We start from the raw sequence: 20,731 nt of genomic DNA, 5'->3' as shown, positions 1-20,731 counted from the left end.
GGAAAGAGGTCATTACACACCGTTTCTTAAGTTCAAATCCTGCCCCCAGGAATATGATTTATAGATTATCATGACAGAATATGCTAATTAATTACTAGAAGATAGTTAACTCCACATCAGAAACATAAATTCATCAACTAGCCATTCAGAAATGTCCTGTTGGTCTACATGTTGTCACTTCGTCTTGAGTTTCTCCCAACTTTGTCCGACTCCGGTTTGAACATAAAAAGGCTAAAAGTTTTAGACATTTTCAGTGGTGTCTGTGTGAGGTAATCAAAGCTACTAACGCACACACACACACGCACAAGCTCTTGAAGCTCCGCCCTCTGCGCCGGGAGCAGCAGCTCATTTGCATTTAAATGGACATACACAAAAACGCCGCGTTTTTGCTCACCCTCAAAAAGTGACAATTTTAAAATGCTATATAAAAATATCTGTGGGGTATTTTGAGCTAAAACTTCACACACACACACACTCTGGGGACATCAGACTTATTTTACATCTTGTGAGAAGGGCATTATACCACCAGTGATATGATTGTTCTTTTTAAATGCACAATTGTAACGTCTTCTCCTTGTCTCTGTAGATCTGAGCACGTCGTCTTCAGCTCTGGCTCCTGAGGTCGGTCGGCGCACCTCTGTCCTCTTCTCCAAGAAGAACCCTAAAGCCTCCGGGCCTCCCAAGCGCCCGGGCCGACCCCCGAAGAACCGCGAGCTCCTGCACGGGCCGGTGTTGAGCTCCAATGCCATTGGCCCCCCGCAGCTTCCCTCGCTCCACCAGTCCCGCAAGAGACCCCACAGTCCCCAGTCCAGCTCCAGCTCGGAGACCGACAGCGAACACGAGCACCTCATACTGGGTACGTGATGCGCACGCTCTACAGGAGCTCCTGACTCACAGGGAACATCATTAATGATTGAAGCGTAGTCACCTTACAAATGATTCGGATGTTTACCAAACCATACTCTACTCAACATTTTATACACCGCAACCACAAATAATGGATAACAATGTCCAAATTCAATTAGAGTCGTTGTGCATTCTGTGTTTGCTTTCTCTGTTAGGATACGTGCAATCCTGCCTTAGAAAACGGACAAACCCGAGTTTCTTAGGCCACATTTACACTGCAGGTCTTAATGCACAATTCCGATTGGTTGTAGGGCTGCACGATATTTCGCTTTAGCGTCGATATCGATATTGCGATGTGCGTATCTGCAATAGTTGCATCGCAGTGTGATGTCAAGTATAGGGATCGTAGTTGATCCGTGATCATACGGGCCTGCTGCTCCCTGGTTCCGAACTCATGTGATTCATGGATTATTTGCAAAATTTAACCATCATAGAGTTAAAGTTTATCATTAGCATGTGTTCTCTTTCTAACATTCGTTCGGTATCTCACCTATGGGAACACCTCTGGCGTGACCGATCACGGAAGCCCCAATGACACCACGTCTGCCAAACATGGTCCCGCCTCCCTGAATATAAACCGCAGCCTCCTGCCGTTTCATCATTCTCGCTCTCTTCCCCGCGGGAGATTTTTGGAAGCTGTCCTCAGCAGATTTTGGGAATTATTTGCTTAACAGTTTACTGACGGAGCCGCAAGGTAACGTCCCTAACGCAATAGTTGTTGAGTGACTTTGTCAATTAGAGTGAGATAACTAACCCATCAAGGCGAGTTTTCTGCTCTAAGTTTGCAGTTATTAGAGGAGATGGACCGTCAGCTGGATTCCCAACCCAGCGCTCTGGGAGGAGATCTGCGTCATTGCAGATGTAAACCTGCGCACGTCTCGCGGAGCAGTTCAGTGTCACGGACGGATTAGGGGCTTAGCGCTCGTGGGAGAGAGATCGCTGTGGCTGCGTAAGAGCATCCAGCTATTTGTTTCGTGGGCTGAATCTTACAAGGGAAAACCTATCTGCCGTCAAGCCTTTCCCATTGGTTGGTGGAGGCTGTTGTGTTATGTTGCATTAATGCGAATATAGAGCCTCAAGTATAGTTCTCATAGGTGAGTTTCCTCACTTCATGTTATCAGAGAACCAGGGTTACGGCAGTAACTCACAACCCAACGTTTTTAAGTCGAGCCAGGCATTAAGCACAAGAGGACTCGTGCACTGTTTTCTGTGCGCACACACACACACACACACACACACACACAGAGCTGTGCAGACAGCACCTGAACACACATATTGATATTCAGTTCTCTTTCTCTTTCTTCTGAGCTTAAATGGACACGTGCACGCTAAGTGAAGTCAAAATGCCCATCTCGGCGAGTTTCCTCGTACACACAGCCGGTTGTGTGTTGTAAACCAAGAGAGAAAACGGATGTGTGTCATTTATATTAGGTCTGTGCATTCGTCTTAAAGTGACAGCATTTCACTTTATGGACCCGCAGCTGTGTGTGTCACCAATGCACTTACACTTGGAGAAACAACCCAAGGTAGACGCTCTGACCCGGAAAAACTTAGACTGAAAAGGAAAACGGCGTGATTTGCAATGGATGCAAACGAAATGATAATATAAGCAGGGTTTCCGTTGTCCGGTAATTACCGGACATTGACCGGAAAAAAAATGAAATGTCCGACAAAAATAAATCTCTCCGGTCAAATTGTCCGATTAAAATTGCCTAATAATCCCGCCCCCCTAACACAATCTGAATTTGAGAATAGCCTAAGCCTAAAATGTATAAAGCAAAAATACACCGACATTTGGCTATGTTATAAAGGAACAGGCTCTACCGTTTGAAAGTTATTAAACATTATTACATGGCTTGGTTGAATTCCAATGTGGAATGCGGTCTGTTATTTCTTGATATCAGACCGCTGAAGCACTAGCGGCGCCAGGATTATGATTGTAGGTGGGCCTCCAGAAAACTGGATGGGCCAGTTAAAATAAGCCAAAAAATAAATAAAAACGGGTTCCCCTTCATCTCCGTTTCAGCGCTTTTCTGGGCACTGAGGACAGCGACTCAGTAGCCTACCTGAATTTAATACGAAAAAAAAAAAAAAAAAACTTGAACAGGATTTTTTTTTCAATATAATTACAATTTCATTGAATATAATTTTAATGAAATTATAGGCCTATTATTTTTGGTTTATTAACAGCAACAACAGCTGTAAAGATGAAGTTGACGATCGCCATCTCCATAGTGAACGCGCCTATAGAGAGAAATGCACATCATGGATTACATAATCAGAGAGTAGCCTATTTCTTTTCGTTTTAAATTGTTTAAAAGACGTTTCAAGCTTTTTAAGATATATTTCATGTCTGTGAGGCCTACGCTGAGTTTCGTTAAGTTAGGATGAGATGCGCTCCAGTTCACAAGTGACCTCGCGGGCGCCTCCATGATTAGGCCAATCGTCTGCTATATTTGCTGCTTAGCTATATATTAAATACAGGCAATTGGTTGATAAAAAATTATTAAAATTAAGATACAATTTATACAAAACGAAATTCACTTCAAAAAAGTCTTTCTACAAAACCAAACTTAATTAAGTGGTCAAAATCATGTCTGACCCGCTCCATGTCTCTCGATATTGCGCATCCTATCTTACTCGTGCTGTTCACTTTTCATAATCAACATAAATTAAAAAATAACATTATAATATTTTAACAAATATTAAACTAAATGAGCTTATTTAATGGCTACAACACGTAGCCTATAGTAGACAGATTCTCTATTTGTACAAATTGCTGCACATTCATTTTATTCAGAATTTTGCACACATAAGTTGAAAGGCATTTGTTTGTGCATGCATAGCAAAACATATCTGCAACATTTATCAAGTTCACTGATAATTATGCGCGCATTTATTAGGCTAATTATTATCTTAATGAATAATGAAACAAGGACGAAGCATATAAACTGCGTTGTTTGTTTAGAATGGAATGGATCGCAAATAGATCCGAATGAAGAAACGTAGAAAATGGGTCTCGGGTGTTCCTGCAGAGAGGGGGTTCTCGCTGCAGAATCGGATCAAGACGAAGCAGTAAAGTCGCCTTGCGGAGAACAAGGTTACGCGGCTTATGCGCACTGCAAGTTGTAGAGAGACACTGGGAAGTTCGCTTGAGTAAAAACAATAGGCTTCAGATATTTTATGTGGAGAAGGGGGATTGGTTTGTTAAACTATGAATTTGAAACCCTAACAATTGCCGTTGATTGACGCCAAACGGACGTTCATGTTTTTTTTTCCGTTTTTTTTTTTTTTTTTTTATGTGAAAGCTAGGCTAATAAACATGTTGCATTCGGCCTGATTATGTCATTTTTTAAGTTACATAGCCTGCCTCCAGTTTTCCTCAACTTGACTAATTAAGAGGCGATATTTGACCGGCATATCATTGAAATGTCCGGAAAACGAAACCTCTGCCGGTCACTTTGACCGGCACCATTTTTTTCTAGCGGAAACTCTGAATATAAGCTTTCGCTTTCCACACCATCCACACACGATTCATGTTAGATTTATTTCCACATATGAATGAGGCCTGAAACCGATCGGAGAATATCGGAATCAGTGTGCTTTTATCCTACTTGCATGAGGAAAATATCGGAATCGGATCACTTGATCAATGTAATGTAAAGTAAGCTGCACAATTTCATACCTAAAGGTGAGGGATGTGCGATGTGTATCGTCTATGATAATATCGTAATTGTTGTTTTAAAAATGTGGAATTTACATTATCGGTAATGCCAGTTGCTTTGCAAAAAACCTAACAAAAACCCTTCTTGATAGTGCACACTTTCACTGTGTGATGTAGCCTAGTAGAATGAGCTCGAAATCCAATATATGAGGGGAAAAATGCCCCATATGAGTTTTTGTCTTTTATTTTTTTTACATGATAAGGTTAAGTAATATCACCTGAGTAAGTGAATTAACAGTAAACAAGAAGCTAATATTGTTGTTACATTTTAGGCATTTTTCACCAACACAGTTTCAAACTAAACCGCAACAGCACATCTCTAAGCCACACACAGCAGTGTTCGGCTCCTGAATGAATCTCAGATCTCCACATGAGCTGAAGGTCATTTAGGGACATCCACAATTCAGCGAGTTCATCATTTGTTTTTCTTCTGCCGTTCTTCATTGAATCCTGTGGTTTTAACCGTTTCTATCATTGCTGATTATTCATATTCACAGACCGACTATGAAGAAACTCCCACACTTCTCTGTGAGTCAGATGTTTTCTGTAAAGAGCTTTGAATGCTGGGAAATCCCCACCACCGGAAAAGACAAGGATCAGAAAACCTGAAAAAAGCCTAAAAAATCACTATTTACTCGATTTCTTTTTCCGTGGAACACCAAGAAACGTTGATCTTCGCGGCTCTTCTCCATAAGGCAGTTACTGTGTGTGACATTCATACAACCGAAATGTTCAACCCTGTCATTCATATGCATCACTTGTGACACGCATCACCAAATAATAATTAGGCTTGTCAAATTACGGCAAATTGTTATAAATCGTATAAAACCTCACAGGTTCGATAAATCTCAGGATCCCCACATTACAATTTATTAACTTAAATTAATGAAATAAATAATATAAAATTTTACCATTACTGTTTGTCCAACTTTATCAGCATTAAAACAGTCAACTCAAGTTAAGCGATATATACTATAGCAAATCTCAACCTCTTGATTGTTTGTATCGTCACAAAATTTAATGATTATCACTCAGCTCTAATCTGATAAATGAAACTATAAAGTGTGATGATATTGAGATATTATAAGCCATAACATCATGGTTTTCTGTAAAGCTGCTTTGAAATAATGTGTATTCTGCAATATAAATATGACTTTTTAATAGCAGTCTTCACTGTATAAATGAAATATAACTAATTAATTAATATAATTTGTCTTTGTTAAAGCTACATGTGGGCATTTTTACTCGTGCACGTGCGTGTTTAAGCTCAAGAGAAAGAGAAAGAACTGAATTCTGCGTACCACAGAAGCTCAGTGGTGAACCGACATGAAGAGCTACTGGAAGATTCCTCACACACTCTCTGATTGTCCCTGTGTAAATGAGTGGTATCAAACACACATCAGTGTGACGGAGTGTCTTCTCCTCCTCTTCAGATCTGCACAGTAATGGCTTCGGTGGAAGTGGTCAGCCGAAGACGGAGAGTTTTCTGGTGTACAGGAACGAGAGGAGTCTCCCGCGCTCCAGCTCCGACTCTGAGTCCACCAGCAGCAGCAGCAGCAGCGCAGCGTCAGACCGGACCAGGTACACACACGCACACACACACACACACACACACACACACACACACACACACACACCACCAGCAGCAGCAGGGCAGCGTCAGACCGGACCAGGTACACACACGCACACACACACACACACACACACACACACACATCACCAGCAGCAGCAGCAGCGCAGCGTAAGACAGGATGAGGTACACACACACACACAGACACACACGCGTCTGGTTTACTATCGTTGTGGGGACTCTCCATAGACGTAAGTTTTTATACTGTACAAACTGTATATTGTGTCTCCTTACACTATCCCGACCCCTAAACCTACCCATCACACACACCCACACGCACACACACAGTCATGGCTTTACGACGCTCATAAATACAAATTCTGTTTTATGAAGCCAGGAGTTGTAAATACTATTTGTTCACTGTTGTTTCACTTTAAAACTGCAGCAAAATCCTTAGGAATATATATAACGTGAACTGCTTTACTTCCTGACAAAACCCTGAACAAACTTTACAGTCCTGTAATTAACAAACCTACTTATCTGTTAAATGAGTCCAGCGTTTGAAGCTTACTTTTACAATTTACACAATTACAATTTACTCTAGTTTTTAATTTTTGTATTATTGAATAATTTGAAACTGTGTGTGTTTCTCGTGGCAGCACCACTCCCTCTAAACAGGGTCGAGGGAAGGCCTCGTTCTCGCGCTCCACGTTCCCGGACGACAGCAGCGAGGAGACGTCCGGCACAGAGAACGACTCCTACTCCATGGGAGGATCCCGAGCAGTGTCTCACTGTAAGTGCAGCACACACACACATCAGACGTGTGTGTGTGTGTGTGTGTGTTTAGTGCCTCTAGGTCACTGAGATGTTTTTTTTCTCCTTTTCTCTTTATTTTCTCTATTTATTTTATTGTATGGTAAAGCACTTTGGATCACCTATGGTTGTGTTAAACTTGTGCTGTATAAATGGGACTTGACTTGACGTGTGTTTCAGTGGTTCGCAGCAGGGGCCGCTCGGGATGCTGGATGAGCTCAGATGACTACAGCTCTCTGGACGCTCTCGATCTGGTGTGGGCCAAGTGCAGAGGATACCCATCATACCCCGCTCTGGTGAGTGTCTCACCTCACACTGACCTAACACACACACACACATACACACTCTCTCACACACTTACACACTCACTCAGCTTTCACATGTTTAATTTGCGCTGTATGTAGGTCTACTCTCGACTAAAGATTTTTCTAGTCAACTAGTAGTCGCTCATTTAAGCGATTAGTCGATTAATCGCGTGTTTATATTAATAAGCCATAAATAATAATAATGAGCCTAATAGCCTATTTAATTCGTAGTCTAATCAGCGCTCAAACACACACACAAAGCCATAGCTTGCTACCCCAAACTCTCACGCCCGTTTCACACATACTCCGTGTTGCAGTGCGTATGCAGTGCAGGAGCAGCACGCGCAATAGTGCTTTCACATATGCTGCGTTTGCAGTGCGTAACTGATCCGCTGCTGTAGGCTGTACCACAAATACATACTCACTATTTGTATTTCAAATCCAGAAGTTATCAGCAACTTTTATTTTTATGTGATTCTCTTTGTACACATTGTACATATTTAATAGACGTATTCACGTTTAAACACAATTTAAACAACATATTATTAAATGCATTACTTCTATATAATTATATATTAAGTTGCTCAAGCAAGTGGTAAAATATTTTACCATGTACTTCGCATAGCCTACATTTTAAATTGAAACTTAAAATTGACAAAAACAGCAGACTCATATCCTTTTTTTTTGCATAATTTAAATCTTTATACAATAAATCTTACATGTCACAAAGAACTTGTTTTTCCAATTCCACGAATTGAAATGGGCGTCAGTCTGCTACAGTAGCCACTCCCCAAACTCTCAGTCTGCTACAGTAGCCACGCCCAAAACTCAGTCTGCTACAGTAGCCACTCCCCAAACTCTCAGTCTGCTACAGTAGCCACGCCCAAAACTCTGTCTGCTACAGTAGCCACGCCCAAAACTCTCAGTCTGCTACAGTAGCCACTCCCCAAACTCTGTCCGCTACAGTAGCCACACCCCAAACTCTGTCTGCTACAGTAGCCACACCCCAAACTCTCAGTCCGCTACAGTAGCCACGCCCCAAACTCTGTCTGCTACAGTAGCCACTCCCCAAACTCTCAGTCTGCTACAGTAGCCACGTCCAAAACTCTCAGTCTGCTACAGTAGCCACACCCCAAACTCAGCCTGCTACAGTAGCCACACCCCAAACTCAGCCTGCTACAGTAGCCACTCCCCAAACTCTGTCTGCTACAGTAGCCACACCCCAAACTCAGCCTGCTACAGTAGCCACTCCCCAAACTCTGTCTGCTACAGTAGCCACACCCCAAACTCAGCCTGCTACAGTAGCCACTCCCCAAACTCTGTCTGCTACAGTAGCCACTCCCCAAACTCTGTCTGCTACAGTAGCCACACCCCAAACTCAGCCTGCTACAGTAGCCACTCCCCAAACTCTGTCTGCTACAGTAGCCACGCCCCAAACTCTCAGTCTGCTACAGTAGCCACGCCCCAAACTCTCATTCTGCTACAGTAGCCACGCCCAAAACTCTCAGTCTGCTACAGTAGCCACACCCCAAACTCTCAGTCTGCTACAGTAGCCACGCCCCAAACTCTCAGTCTGCTACAGTAGCCACGCCCCAAACTCTCAGTCTGCTACAGTAGCCACGCCCAAAACTCTCATTCTGCTACAGTAGCCACGCCCAAAACTCTCAGTCTGCTACAGTAGCCACACCCCAAACTCAGCCTGCTACAGTAGCCACTCCCCAAACTCTGTCTGCTACAGTAGCCACACCCCAAACTCAGCCTGCTACAGTAGCCACTCCCCAAACTCTGTCTGTTACAGTAGCCACGCCCCAAACTCTGTCTGCTACAGTAGCCACACCCCAAACTCAGCCTGCTACAGTAGCCACTCCCCAAACTCTGTCTGCTACAGTAGCCACTCCCCAAACTCTTAGTTTGCTACAGTAGCCACTCCCCAAACTCTGTCTGTTTCAGTAGCCACGCCCCAAACTCTGTCTGCTACAGTAGCCACTCCCCAAACTCTGTCTGCTACAGTAGCCACGCCCCAAACTCTCACTCTGCTACAGTAGCCACGCCCCAAACTCTCATTCTGCTACAGTAACCACGCCCCAAACTCTCATTCTGCTACAGTAACCACGCCCCAAACTCTGTCTGCTACAGTAGCCACGCCCCAAACTCTCAGTCTGTTACAGTAGCCACGCCCCAAACTCTCACTCTGCTACAGTAGCCACGCCCAAAACTCTCAGTCTGCTACAGTAGCCACACCCCAAACTCAGCCTGCTACAGTAGCCACTCCCCAAACTCTGTCTGCTACAGTAGCCACACCCCAAACTCAGCCTGCTACAGTAGCCACTCCCCAAACTCTGTCTGCTACAGTAGCCACACCCCAAACTCAGCCTGCTACAGTAGCCACTCCCCAAACTCTGTCTGCTACAGTAGCCACACCCCAAACTCAGCCTGCTACAGTAGCCACTCCCCAAACTCTGTCTGCTACATTAGCCACACCCCAAACTCAGCCTGCTACAGTAGCCACTCCCCAAACTCTGTCTGCTACAGTAGCCACACCCCAAACTCAGCCTGCTACAGTAGCCACTCCCCAAACTCTGTCTGCTACAGTAGCCACACCCCAAACTCAGCCTGCTACAGTAGCCACTCCCCAAACTCTGTCTGCTACAGTAGCCACACCCAAAACTCAGCCTGCTACAGTAGCCACTCCCCAAACTCTGTCTGCTACAGTAGCCACACCCCAAACTCAGCCTGCTACAGTAGCCACTCCCCAAACTCTGTCTGCTACAGTAGCCACACCCCAAACTCAGCCTGCTACAGTAGCCACTCCCCAAACTCTGTCTGCTACAGTAGCCACACCCCAAACTCAGCCTGCTACAGTAGCCACGCCCCAAACTCTCAGTCTGCTACAGTAGCCACGCCCCAAACTCTCAGTCTGCTACAGTAGCCACGCCCCAAACTCTCAGTCTGCTACAGTAGCCACACCCCAAACTCTCAGTCTGCTACAGTAGCCACGCCCCAAACTCTCAGTCTGCTACAGTAGCCACGCCCCAAACTCTGTCTGCTACAGTAGCCACGCCCAAAACTCTCAGTCTGCTACAGTAGCCACGCCCCAAACTCTCAGTCTGCTACAGTAGCCACGCCCCAAACTCTCATTCTGCTACAGTAGCCACGCCCAAAACTCTCAGTCTGCTACAGTAGCCACACCCCAAACTCAGCCTGCTACAGTAGCCACTCCCCAAACTCTGTCTGCTACAGTAGCCACACCCCAAACTCAGCCTGCTACAGTAGCCACTCCCCAAACTCTGTCTGTTACAGTAGCCACGCCCCAAACTCTGTCTGCTACAGTAGCCACACCCCAAACTCAGCCTGCTACAGTAGCCACTCCCCAAACTCTGTCTGCTACAGTAGCCACTCCCCAAACTCTTAGTTTGCTACAGTAGCCACTCCCCAAACTCTGTCTGTTTCAGTAGCCACGCCCCAAACTCTCATTCTGCTACAGTGGCCACGCCCCAAATTCTCATTCTGCTACAGTAGCCATGCCCCGAACTCTCAGTCTGCTGCAGTAGCCACACCCCAAACTCTGTCTGCTACAGTAGCCACTCCCCAAACTCTGTCTGCTACAGTAACCACGCCCCAAACTCTCACTCTGCTACAGTAGCCACGCCCCAAACTCTCACTCTGCTACAGTAACCACGCCCCAAACTCTGTCTGCTACAGTAGCCACACTCCAAACTCTGTCTGCTACAGTAGCCACGCCCCAAACTCTCTGTCTGCTACAGTAGCCACCCCCCAAACTCTCACTCTGCTACAGTAACCACGCCCCAAACTCTGTCTGCTACAGTAGCCACACTCCAAACTCTGTCTGCTACAGTAGCCACGCCCCAAACTCTCACTCTGCTACAGTAGCCACGCCCCAAACTCTCACTCTGCTACAGTAGCCACGCCCCAAACTCTGTCTGCTACAGTAGCCACGCCCCAAGCTCTCAGTCTGCTACAGTAGCCACGCCCCAAACTCTCAGTCTGTTACAGTAACCACGCCCCAAGCTCTCAGTCTGCTACAGTAGCCACGCCCCAAGCTCTCAGTCTGCTACAGTAGCCACGCCCCAAACTCTCAGTCTGTTACAGTAGCCACACCCCAAACTCTCAGTCTGCTACAGTAGCCACACCCCAAACTCTGTCTGCTACAGTAGCCACACCCCAAACTCTCAGTCTGCTACAGTAGCCACGCCCCAAACTCTCAGTCTGCTACAGTAGCCACGCCCCAAACTCTCAGTCTGCTACAGTAGCCACGCCCCAAACTCTGTCTGCTACAGTAGCCACGCCCCAAGCTCTCAGTCTGCTACAGTAGCCACACCCCAAACTCTCAGTCTGCTACAGTAGCCACGCCCCAAACTCTCAGTCTGTTACAGTAACCACGCCCCAAACTCTCAGTCTGCTACAGTAGCCACGCCCCAAACTCTCAGTCTGCCACAGTAGCCACGCCCCAAGCTCTCAGTCTGCTACAGTAGCCACACCCCAAACTCTCAGTCTGCCACAGTAGCCACGCCCCAAACTCAGTCTGCTACAGTAACCACGCCCCAAACTCTCAGTCTGCTACAGTAGCCACATCCCAAACTCTAATGTTGGCTATTGCCACAAATATACCTGTGCGACTTGTGACTGGTTTTGTGGTCCAGGGTCTCAAATGTCATACTAACTGTAGTCAATGAACATATAAACTGGGTAAAGAGAATGTATTTAACAAATCTAATCTCATCTCCTTTAATATTTTTCACTCTGACATTATTTTCATGACAGTCCAGCACATTTATCCCCAAATTCACAATTGTCAAGTAAGCTTTAGTTCTATTGCGCAGCATTTCCCAACCTGGGTGCCGTCTGGCGAGAGCAGGGGTGTCGTGTAAAAACTCCATCAAACATTTTATATATATATATATATATATATATATATATATATATATATATATATATATATATATATATATATATATATATATATATATATATATATATATATAATTTACCATCAATCTCGGATGTCTCTAATAACAACAAATAACGCACACAAATTTATAATAAAAACGCAAATCGTAAGTTTTCGGCATTGAATTGCGGGTGTTGCGCATGATTTCATTCCCGTGCTTCATTCCCAGTGTGTACACATAAAGCTGTCTCTTTTTCATTGCTTGTTGTGCTTACGGTCAAACTTAGTCAAATACACACGAAAATATTGTCACAACGTCCGTCTTGCTGCGTATTCACATAAACACATCGGTAATGTCCGTGCTGTCAACAGTAACGCATGCGATTTAATGTTTTTCGCAATATTTAAAAAATATTTAACGCAATTAACTCAGCATCCGTCATTTTCTTTCTAGGGCACAGGTAAATATAACATTTATTATGGGCTTATGCGAAGATTGTAGTTCATTTAAATTAAAAGTTGTAAATTTTTTGGAGCCTAGTAAATGTTAAAATTGATAGCTTTCAATTATACTGTAATGTTGAATGGCGATAATAAATGTTTAAAATGGAAAATAAATAAATAATTGAAGACATTTGGTATGTTTGGTATCAGTGATACCGGCCTTCGTTCAAAAAACGATGCCATTAAACAATTATTTAAAATATACTGTCTTTATGTTGTTTCTACATTAATTTGGAGATTAACACTAGAAGTGCCAGAATTCCATAACTACTAGAACTGCCGCAAGCGGTCATTTTGACCGCTAGATTCCAAACTCTATATCTTAAATGATAAATACCCAATTGAGAGATTAATGCATTTATTGTATTAGGATGTCTTTTAAAAACAAAACAACACCAAACTGTGCATTTAAACAAGTTTAATTATACATTTATAAATAAATAATATCCATAGATGTCCTGAACAAAATGACGGAGTAGCCTATGTTTTCATGTTTCCACTGTTCGATCGTGCCCGCGCCCGCCGACCAGTGGCGGTTCTACATTGAATTACACCCTGGGCGAGACCCCCTTCGAGTAGTTTCATAACAGCACTAGTGTAGGGTGCCACAAATGTTTTAAAATGTCAAAGGGTATCGTGGCTGAAAAAGGTTGGGAAAAACTGCTATAGCGCTTTATATAATACAGATTGTTTCAAAGCAGTTTCACAGTGATACACAGAGAAATAACAGAATCAATGATGCACAATTCTTCAATAAAGCAGCTCTAACAAGACAATAGAGGCATTATTCAGATCAGTTCAGTTCAATAATAGTGTCAAGGTTGCAAAATCTGTCACATTAATGAACCGAAGTCGAATCAACTATAAATACTGTAATGTGAGTAGAATCATGTATTTTTTTAAATAATATATATATTATTCCAAATTGTCTGATTTTCTTCCTTGTGAGGAATAAAATTGCATAATTTTAGAGAAAGTACTTCACTACTAGATCTAATCACGATCACACTGGCTGCCGTAAAAACTAGACTCTCGTATTAGGCGATGTATTCAAACACACAAAGTGTAAAGTGCATATATTTAACAGTATGGTTTTATGGATATGCTCTTAAAGTTTTTGTTTTTTTACTAGCTAACTGACAAGCTATGAACATGACTTTCCTGAGGTCAGGTGACGGGATCCACAAGTTGATTTATTGGTGTCTTTCCACCATAGACTTTACATCTCATCTGATGATGTTTCTCATGCTGTAATTTTGCAGTAAAGAGGATCTGATCAGAAGAAAGACAGTATACAGACACTCCTGTGTGCTCTGATGCACTGCTTTAGAGACATAACCGTTGAAAGATGAGTTTCAGATGACAGTAAACCCCGCAAAAAAGTATTTTACCAAAATTCATGTTTTTCCTTACGACTTTTAATTTGTTTTGCTATTAGTATTTGTATTTTAAGGGTAAGCTAATATCATATACAGCTCTGAGCTTAATCTTTGATTTCCATCAGTGTGACGAGCGAGTGGAGGGACTGGAGTGCAGTCACTCAAAACACTTTTAAGTAACATTGTAGAGTATTAAATAAAATAAAAGTAATAAATTAGATCTAACTACACTTTACCTTGTAATAAATCAGACATGTTGAAATTCTGTATTAGCTACATTAGTTATGTTTCCATCCACCTATAGTTAAATGTTGGGATATTGCATAAAGTGCTGGACGAAAACGCCAAGATGTGAATAAATGTGTGTGAAACTCTATGCACTCAGTTGAGGCATATAATTGTTTTATCCGATAAGAAGACATACGCTTAAAAACACATTAACTGAATAAATCCCTCAGAACCTCACGTGACTTTCCCTCAGCGTCAGCTGTGATTGGATAACTGGAGTAACCAGCGGACCAATGGCGTCGCAGCGTCTCTAATGTTGGTTTGGTGTTTGTTTGAGTCGAAGTGTGTGATCAGAATGATTTGGTTTAATTCCCTCCAGAAGCGTCTCACACACGAGTGTGTTCCCGAACACCAGCATCCGAACGCTAGAGAACATGACAGCGTTTATTTTTTATCAATTTCCCAGGAAGTGATGATTTTGTTCTCTTGAACACGTGGGATGGAAACAATGCAGAAACACTTTACAATAAGGTTCATTAGTTAACATTAGTTATTAATGTACTAACCATGAGCAATGCATTTGTTACTGTATTTGTTCATTTTTGTTAACGTTAGTTAATGACTTATTTTATGTCCATTTATGTTCGTGATTGTGCTGCATCCACACAAAAATAAATGTTTTATATATTTACGGTATAAGTTTACAAAATATCTTCACGGATCATGATCTTTACTTAATATCCTAATGATTTCTGGCATAAAAGAAAAATCGAGAATATTGACCACAAGTATACCCGTGATCCAGGCTCACGTATTCCAATTTTGCACACTAGTAATATTCCCAACTGTGGATGTAAGCGGGTCAGCAGAAGCTGTGTGTGTGTTGTGCTGTGTGTGTCCAGCAGAGGGCGATATACTCTTCATACTTCTCTCGTTTTGAGTGGTGTGTTCTGCTTCCCTCAGATCATCGACCCGAAGATGCCCCGCGAGGGTGTGTTCCACCGGGGCGTCCCGATCCCCGTCCCGCCTCTGGAGGTCCTGAAGCTGGGGGAGCAGATGACCCAGGAGGCCCGCGAACACCTCTTCCTCGTGCTCTTCTTCGACAACAAGAGGACCTGGTTAGTCTTCTACTCTTCTACATACTCTTCTTCCTCATGCTTTCTGTGCTGTGATAGGACAGAGACTACAGGTGTGTGGCTGAGAGGGGTGTGTGTGTGTGTCTGACACGTTCACGCGTTTAACAGGCATCTGTTACACTACCGTTTAAAGTTTGGTTTCTTTTATTAAAAAATATTAATAATCGTATTCCCTTGCTGAGTTGCCTGTTGTTAAAATGTTAAAATGATCAAAAGTGACCGATTCTCTTTCAGATAAACGCTGTTCTTTTGAACTTTCTATTCATCAAAGAATCCTGAAATAAAAATGCATCAGTTTCCATGACAATGAAACTGTTTTCACAAATTGATAATCATAAATGTTTCTAATTTAGTCCTAATTTGTAAGTTGCTTTGGATAAAAGCGTCTGCTAAATGACTAAATGTAAATGTTTCTTGATCATCAAATCCTCATATTAGAGTGATTTCTGAAGGATCATATGATGCTGAACATTCAGATCACAGAAATAAATTACATTTTACTGTATATTCACATAGAAAACAGCTGATTTAATCTGTAATATTACACAATATTACTGTTTTTAATATGAGCAGAAGAAAGTCATTAACATGATCAATTCTTACTGACCTCACACTTTTAAATGGGACTCAATATAAAATACGTTATTTTGTTGTTGTTGTCTGCTTCAGTTCTGGAAGTGACTGTATTGAGGTAACAGTATTTTACATTGTTTTCATTGAAATCTGCTTTGCTCCTGTGACAGTGGAAACCGTGATGTTCGGTCCTCAGGTCTTCGTGTGTGTGTGTGTGTGTGTGAGGAATCTTCCACAGGACAGTTGTGGAGAAACCTCTGCTGGTTATTTTCCACGGTTTGACGCGTGGGTCGTGAAGATGGTGTTTTTGTGTCTTTGACGTCAATTGCAGGGTCACATGTTTGTTTGGTAACACGTTACAGTAAAGTTCCAGTTATTAACCATGTTTCAACATTTACTAATACATTATTAAAATCAAAAGTTGATTTTGTTTAGTGGACCTGAGCTCACATCAATTAACAAACAGCTGTTTTTTTTAAATAACGTTAACAAATATACAGTGCAATGCATAAGTTTAGACACCCATGCTAAAGTTGACTAAAAAGAGGAATAAAAAATCATCTTTTGGAAATTGAACTTAATGACTTAATTTAAAAAATTAGGAAAAATCCAACCTTTAAGGACACCAATTTTCTTTGTGAATGAATAATGTATCGTAAATAAATAAATGTTCTTCCTTAAAATACAGGGTGCATAAGTTTGGACACCCCTATGTTAAATTCCCATAGAGGCAGGCAGATTTTTATTTTTAAAGGCCATTACTTCATGGAGCCAGGATACTATGCATCCTGATAAAGTTCCCTTGGCCTTTGGAATTAAAATAGCCCCACATCATCACATAGCCTTAAACTTATGCACCCTGTATTTTAAGGAAGAATATTTATTTATTTACGATACATTATTCATTCACAAAGAAAATTGGTGTCCTTAAAGGTTGGATTTTTCCTAATTTATTTTTAATTTTTTTATTATTATTAAGGCATTAAGTTCAATTTCCAAAAGATGATTTTTTATTCCTCTTTTTAGTCAACTTTAGCATGGGTGTCTAAACTTATGCATAGCACTTTATTTTTTGTCATTGTAAATGTTTATTAATGCACTAACGAGTGGGACTTTATTGTAAAGTGTTACTGTTTATTCTTACATTTGACATTTGAAAACATAGTATTACTTCATTCTCTTATATTTTATAACTAAACGCATTTTGCTAAAATTAGGTCGAATCAAACAAATTTCAGAAACTTCCCTGGCTAAAATATTTGATTTTATGAATATTTTTTCTAAATAAAAACTAACATAAATAGTGATGAAAGCCAAGATATTTGTTGTGTATTTACTGAGTAACCCACTATTTAGTTTATGAGGGTCAAAATGACCATTTTCACCATAGATTTGGAGTCAAATTACAGGGGTGTAAAAATGACTTTAGAAAGATGGCAGCATCGTTATTTTATCTTTACACAGAGATCGGTAGTTCTAGTAGTCACATCTGTTGACTTTAGCAATATCTGTTGCATTATAAGCCAACGGTGAGCGTTCAAAACTGGGGAAAAGCACTACTTGCATGAAGTTTGCATGCCTGTAACTCAAGAAGTATTAAAGATATCTTAATATCCTTTTAGATTCTGTTTTTTATCAAAACTTTCTTTTGAGATCTTAATTTTTAAGGCCCAATATGTTTCAATCCCAGAGATATTGGGATTTCAGTGTGGCTCCATGAGTAAATTGTACACATTTTCAGTGGTCAAAACCAAACACGGGTCACTTTGCAGCTGATACTTTTATATTTCAAAGAGGAATATCTGAACAACAAATAATGTTGAAACTACACATGTATTTTGTATCCTTTCAATCAAAAAATAGCATTGAATATTCCTGTCTGAGTGCCATACATATTATTTTTCCAAAGTTTGTGTGACTGTAACTCCAGAGGTGTTAAAGATATCTCAATATCCTTCTAGATTCTCATTCTTAATAAACTTTCCTTTGTTATGTTCATTTTTAGGGCCCTGTGCGTTTTTTATTCCCAGACATATGAGGATCTCAAAATGGCCCATTTTCAGAGGTCAAAAACCAAATATGAGTCACTTTTCGAACAGCTGATACTTACTGTGTTTAAAGAGGAATGTCTGAAGAACAAATAACGTTAAAACTAAGAATGTATCTTGCCAAAAGTACACTGAAAAGTTAGTGAATGAACATTTTATGGTCCTACACCTTCCACAGATGATATATATATATTTATAAAACTACATTTTGACCGTTTAACAGAGTGATTGCTCTCAGGAGACGAGGAGACTTTCAACCAGCATAACAACACATGCTTCTGTGAACAATCACCCATTGCATCTTTCATTGGTGGATCCAGAGAAGTGAAAACCAGAATCTAGAAGGATATTGAGTTAATGCTTAATACTTCTTGAGTAAGAGTTACAGGTATGCAAACTTTGGGAATAGACTATATTTGGCACCCAGAAAGGAATGTTTTATGCAGTTGTGTTGATAGGGGGAAGTGAGATAACATTATTTCATTCTTCAGATATTCTTCAACTATCAGCTGTGTGCAAACTGGCCCACATTTGGTGTTTGACCCCTGAAGATGTGTACAGTTTACACATCGAGACTCATTGAGACCCTGATATCTCTGGAAATGAACCATGTTGGGCCTTAAAAATGAATATGCCAAAAGAAAAGTTTGAAAAGAACCAGAATCTAAAAGGATATTAAATTATTATTTTTTAACAACATTATTTATCAAAGATTGTCAAGTTTAAACAGCATTTACATTTTTCATTATAACTGGAGATAGAAAAAAACGAAATAACACTACAGCAATAACATGCTTGTCTATATACTCTCAATGTCACTCTTCAATTCCACAAAGGGAGTCACAGTCTAGACTCTCCAAAAGTCCTAGAACACATTCCAGATGGACCAAAAGGTATGAGGTTTGTTTTTCAAAAAGTAGGTCATCTTTTCTAAGGCACGGTGTGAGGTCATCCCCTTTATTAATTATTATTGAGTGACAGGCATGCAAACTTTTTGCTATTCTTGAATGGTCACTGATGGCTTATGAAGCAACAAAGATTGATAGTCAACAGGTTTCACTACTAGACCTACCATTATCTGTGCAAAAATAAAATAATGATGCTGCCATCTTTCTAAAGTCATTTCCACACCCCTCCATATCTCAGTTTGACCCTCATAAACTAAATAGTGGATGACTCAGTCAATATACAGTGAGGAAAATAAGTATTTGAACACCCTGCTATTTTGCAAGTTCTCCCACTTGGAAATCATGGAGGGGTCTGGAATTGTCATCGTAGGTGCATGTCCACTGTGAGAGACATAATCTAAAAAAAAATCCAGAAATCACAATATATGATTTTTTAACTATTTATTTGTATGATACAGCTGCAAATAAGTATTTGAACACCTGTCTATCAGCTAGAATTCTGACCCTCAAAGACCTGTTAGTCTACCTTTAAAATGTCCACCTCCACTCCATTTATTATCCTAAATTAGATGCACCTGTTTGAGGTCGTTAGCTGCATAAAGACACCTGTCCACCCCATACAATCAGTAAGAATCCAACTACTAACATGGCCAAGACCAAAGAGCTGTCCAAAGACACTAGAGACAAAATTGTACACCTCCACAAGGCTGGAAAGGGCTACGGGGAAATTGCCAAGTAGCTTGGTGAAAAAAGGTCCACTGTTGGAGCAATCATTAGAAAATGGAAGAAGCTAAACATGACTGTCAATCTCCCTCGGACTGGGGCTCCATGCAAGATCTCACCTCGTGGGGTCTCAATGATCCTAAGAAAGGTGAGAAATCAGCCCAGAACTACACGGGAGGAGCTGGTCAATGACCTGAAAAGAGCTGGGACCACCGTTTCCAAGGTTACTGTTGGTAATACACTAAGACGTCATGGTTTGAAATCATACATGGCACGGAAGGTTCCCCTGCTTAAACCAGCACATGTCAAGGCCCATCTTAAGTTTGCCAATGACCATTTGGATGATCATGGGAGAAAGTCATGTGGTCAGATGAGACCAAAATATAACTTTTTGGTCATAATTCCACTAAACCTGTTTGGAGGAAGAAGAATGATGAGTACCATCCCAAGAACACCATCCCTACTGTGAAGCATGGGGGTGGTAGCATCATGCTTTGGGGGTGTTTTTCTGCACATGGGACAGGGCGACTGCACTGTATTAAGGAGAGGATGACCGGGGCCATGTATTGCGAGATTTTGGGGAATAACCTCCTTCCCTCAGTTAGAGCGTTGAAGATGTATCGAGGCTGGGTCTTAATGACCCGAAGCACACAGCCAGGATAACCAAGGAATGGCTCTGTAAGAAGCATATCAAGGTTCTGGCGTGGCCTAGCCAGTCTCCAGACCTAAACCCAATAGAGAATCTTTGGAGAGAGCTCAAACTCCGTGTTTCTCAGCGACAGCCCAGAAACCTGACTGATCTAGAGAAGATCTGTGTGGAGGAGTGGGCCAGAATCCCTCCTGCAGTGTGTGCAAACCTGGTGAAAAACTACAGGAAACGTTTGACCTCTGTAATTGCAAACAAAGGCTACTGTACCAAATATTAACATTGATTTTCTCAGGTGTTCAAATACTTATTTGCAGCTGTATCACACAAATAAATAGTTAAAAAATCATACATTGTGA

The 20,731-nt window shown here is 41.6% G+C and overlaps 1 protein-coding gene across 1 annotated transcript in view; it reads left to right on the top strand.

Moving 5' to 3' along the window:
- The window catches only part of brpf1 (bromodomain and PHD finger containing, 1), a 47,290-nt gene that overhangs the window by 25,341 nt on the left and 1,218 nt on the right, over positions 1-20,731 (top strand). Inside the window, exons 11-15 of the mRNA XM_081348118.1 lie at positions 587-856; positions 6,064-6,211; positions 6,860-6,993; positions 7,194-7,309; positions 15,302-15,456. Coding sequence (XP_081204244.1) covers positions 587-856; positions 6,064-6,211; positions 6,860-6,993; positions 7,194-7,309; positions 15,302-15,456 — 823 coding nt within the window. The remainder of the gene's footprint in view (positions 1-586; positions 857-6,063; positions 6,212-6,859; positions 6,994-7,193; positions 7,310-15,301; positions 15,457-20,731) is intronic.

Source organism: Scardinius erythrophthalmus (genome assembly GCF_964197995.2).
Source record: "Scardinius erythrophthalmus genome assembly, chromosome: 20".
Taxonomy (NCBI): domain Eukaryota; kingdom Metazoa; phylum Chordata; class Actinopteri; order Cypriniformes; family Leuciscidae; genus Scardinius; species Scardinius erythrophthalmus.
This window is presented reverse-complemented; position numbering and strand designations above follow the sequence as displayed.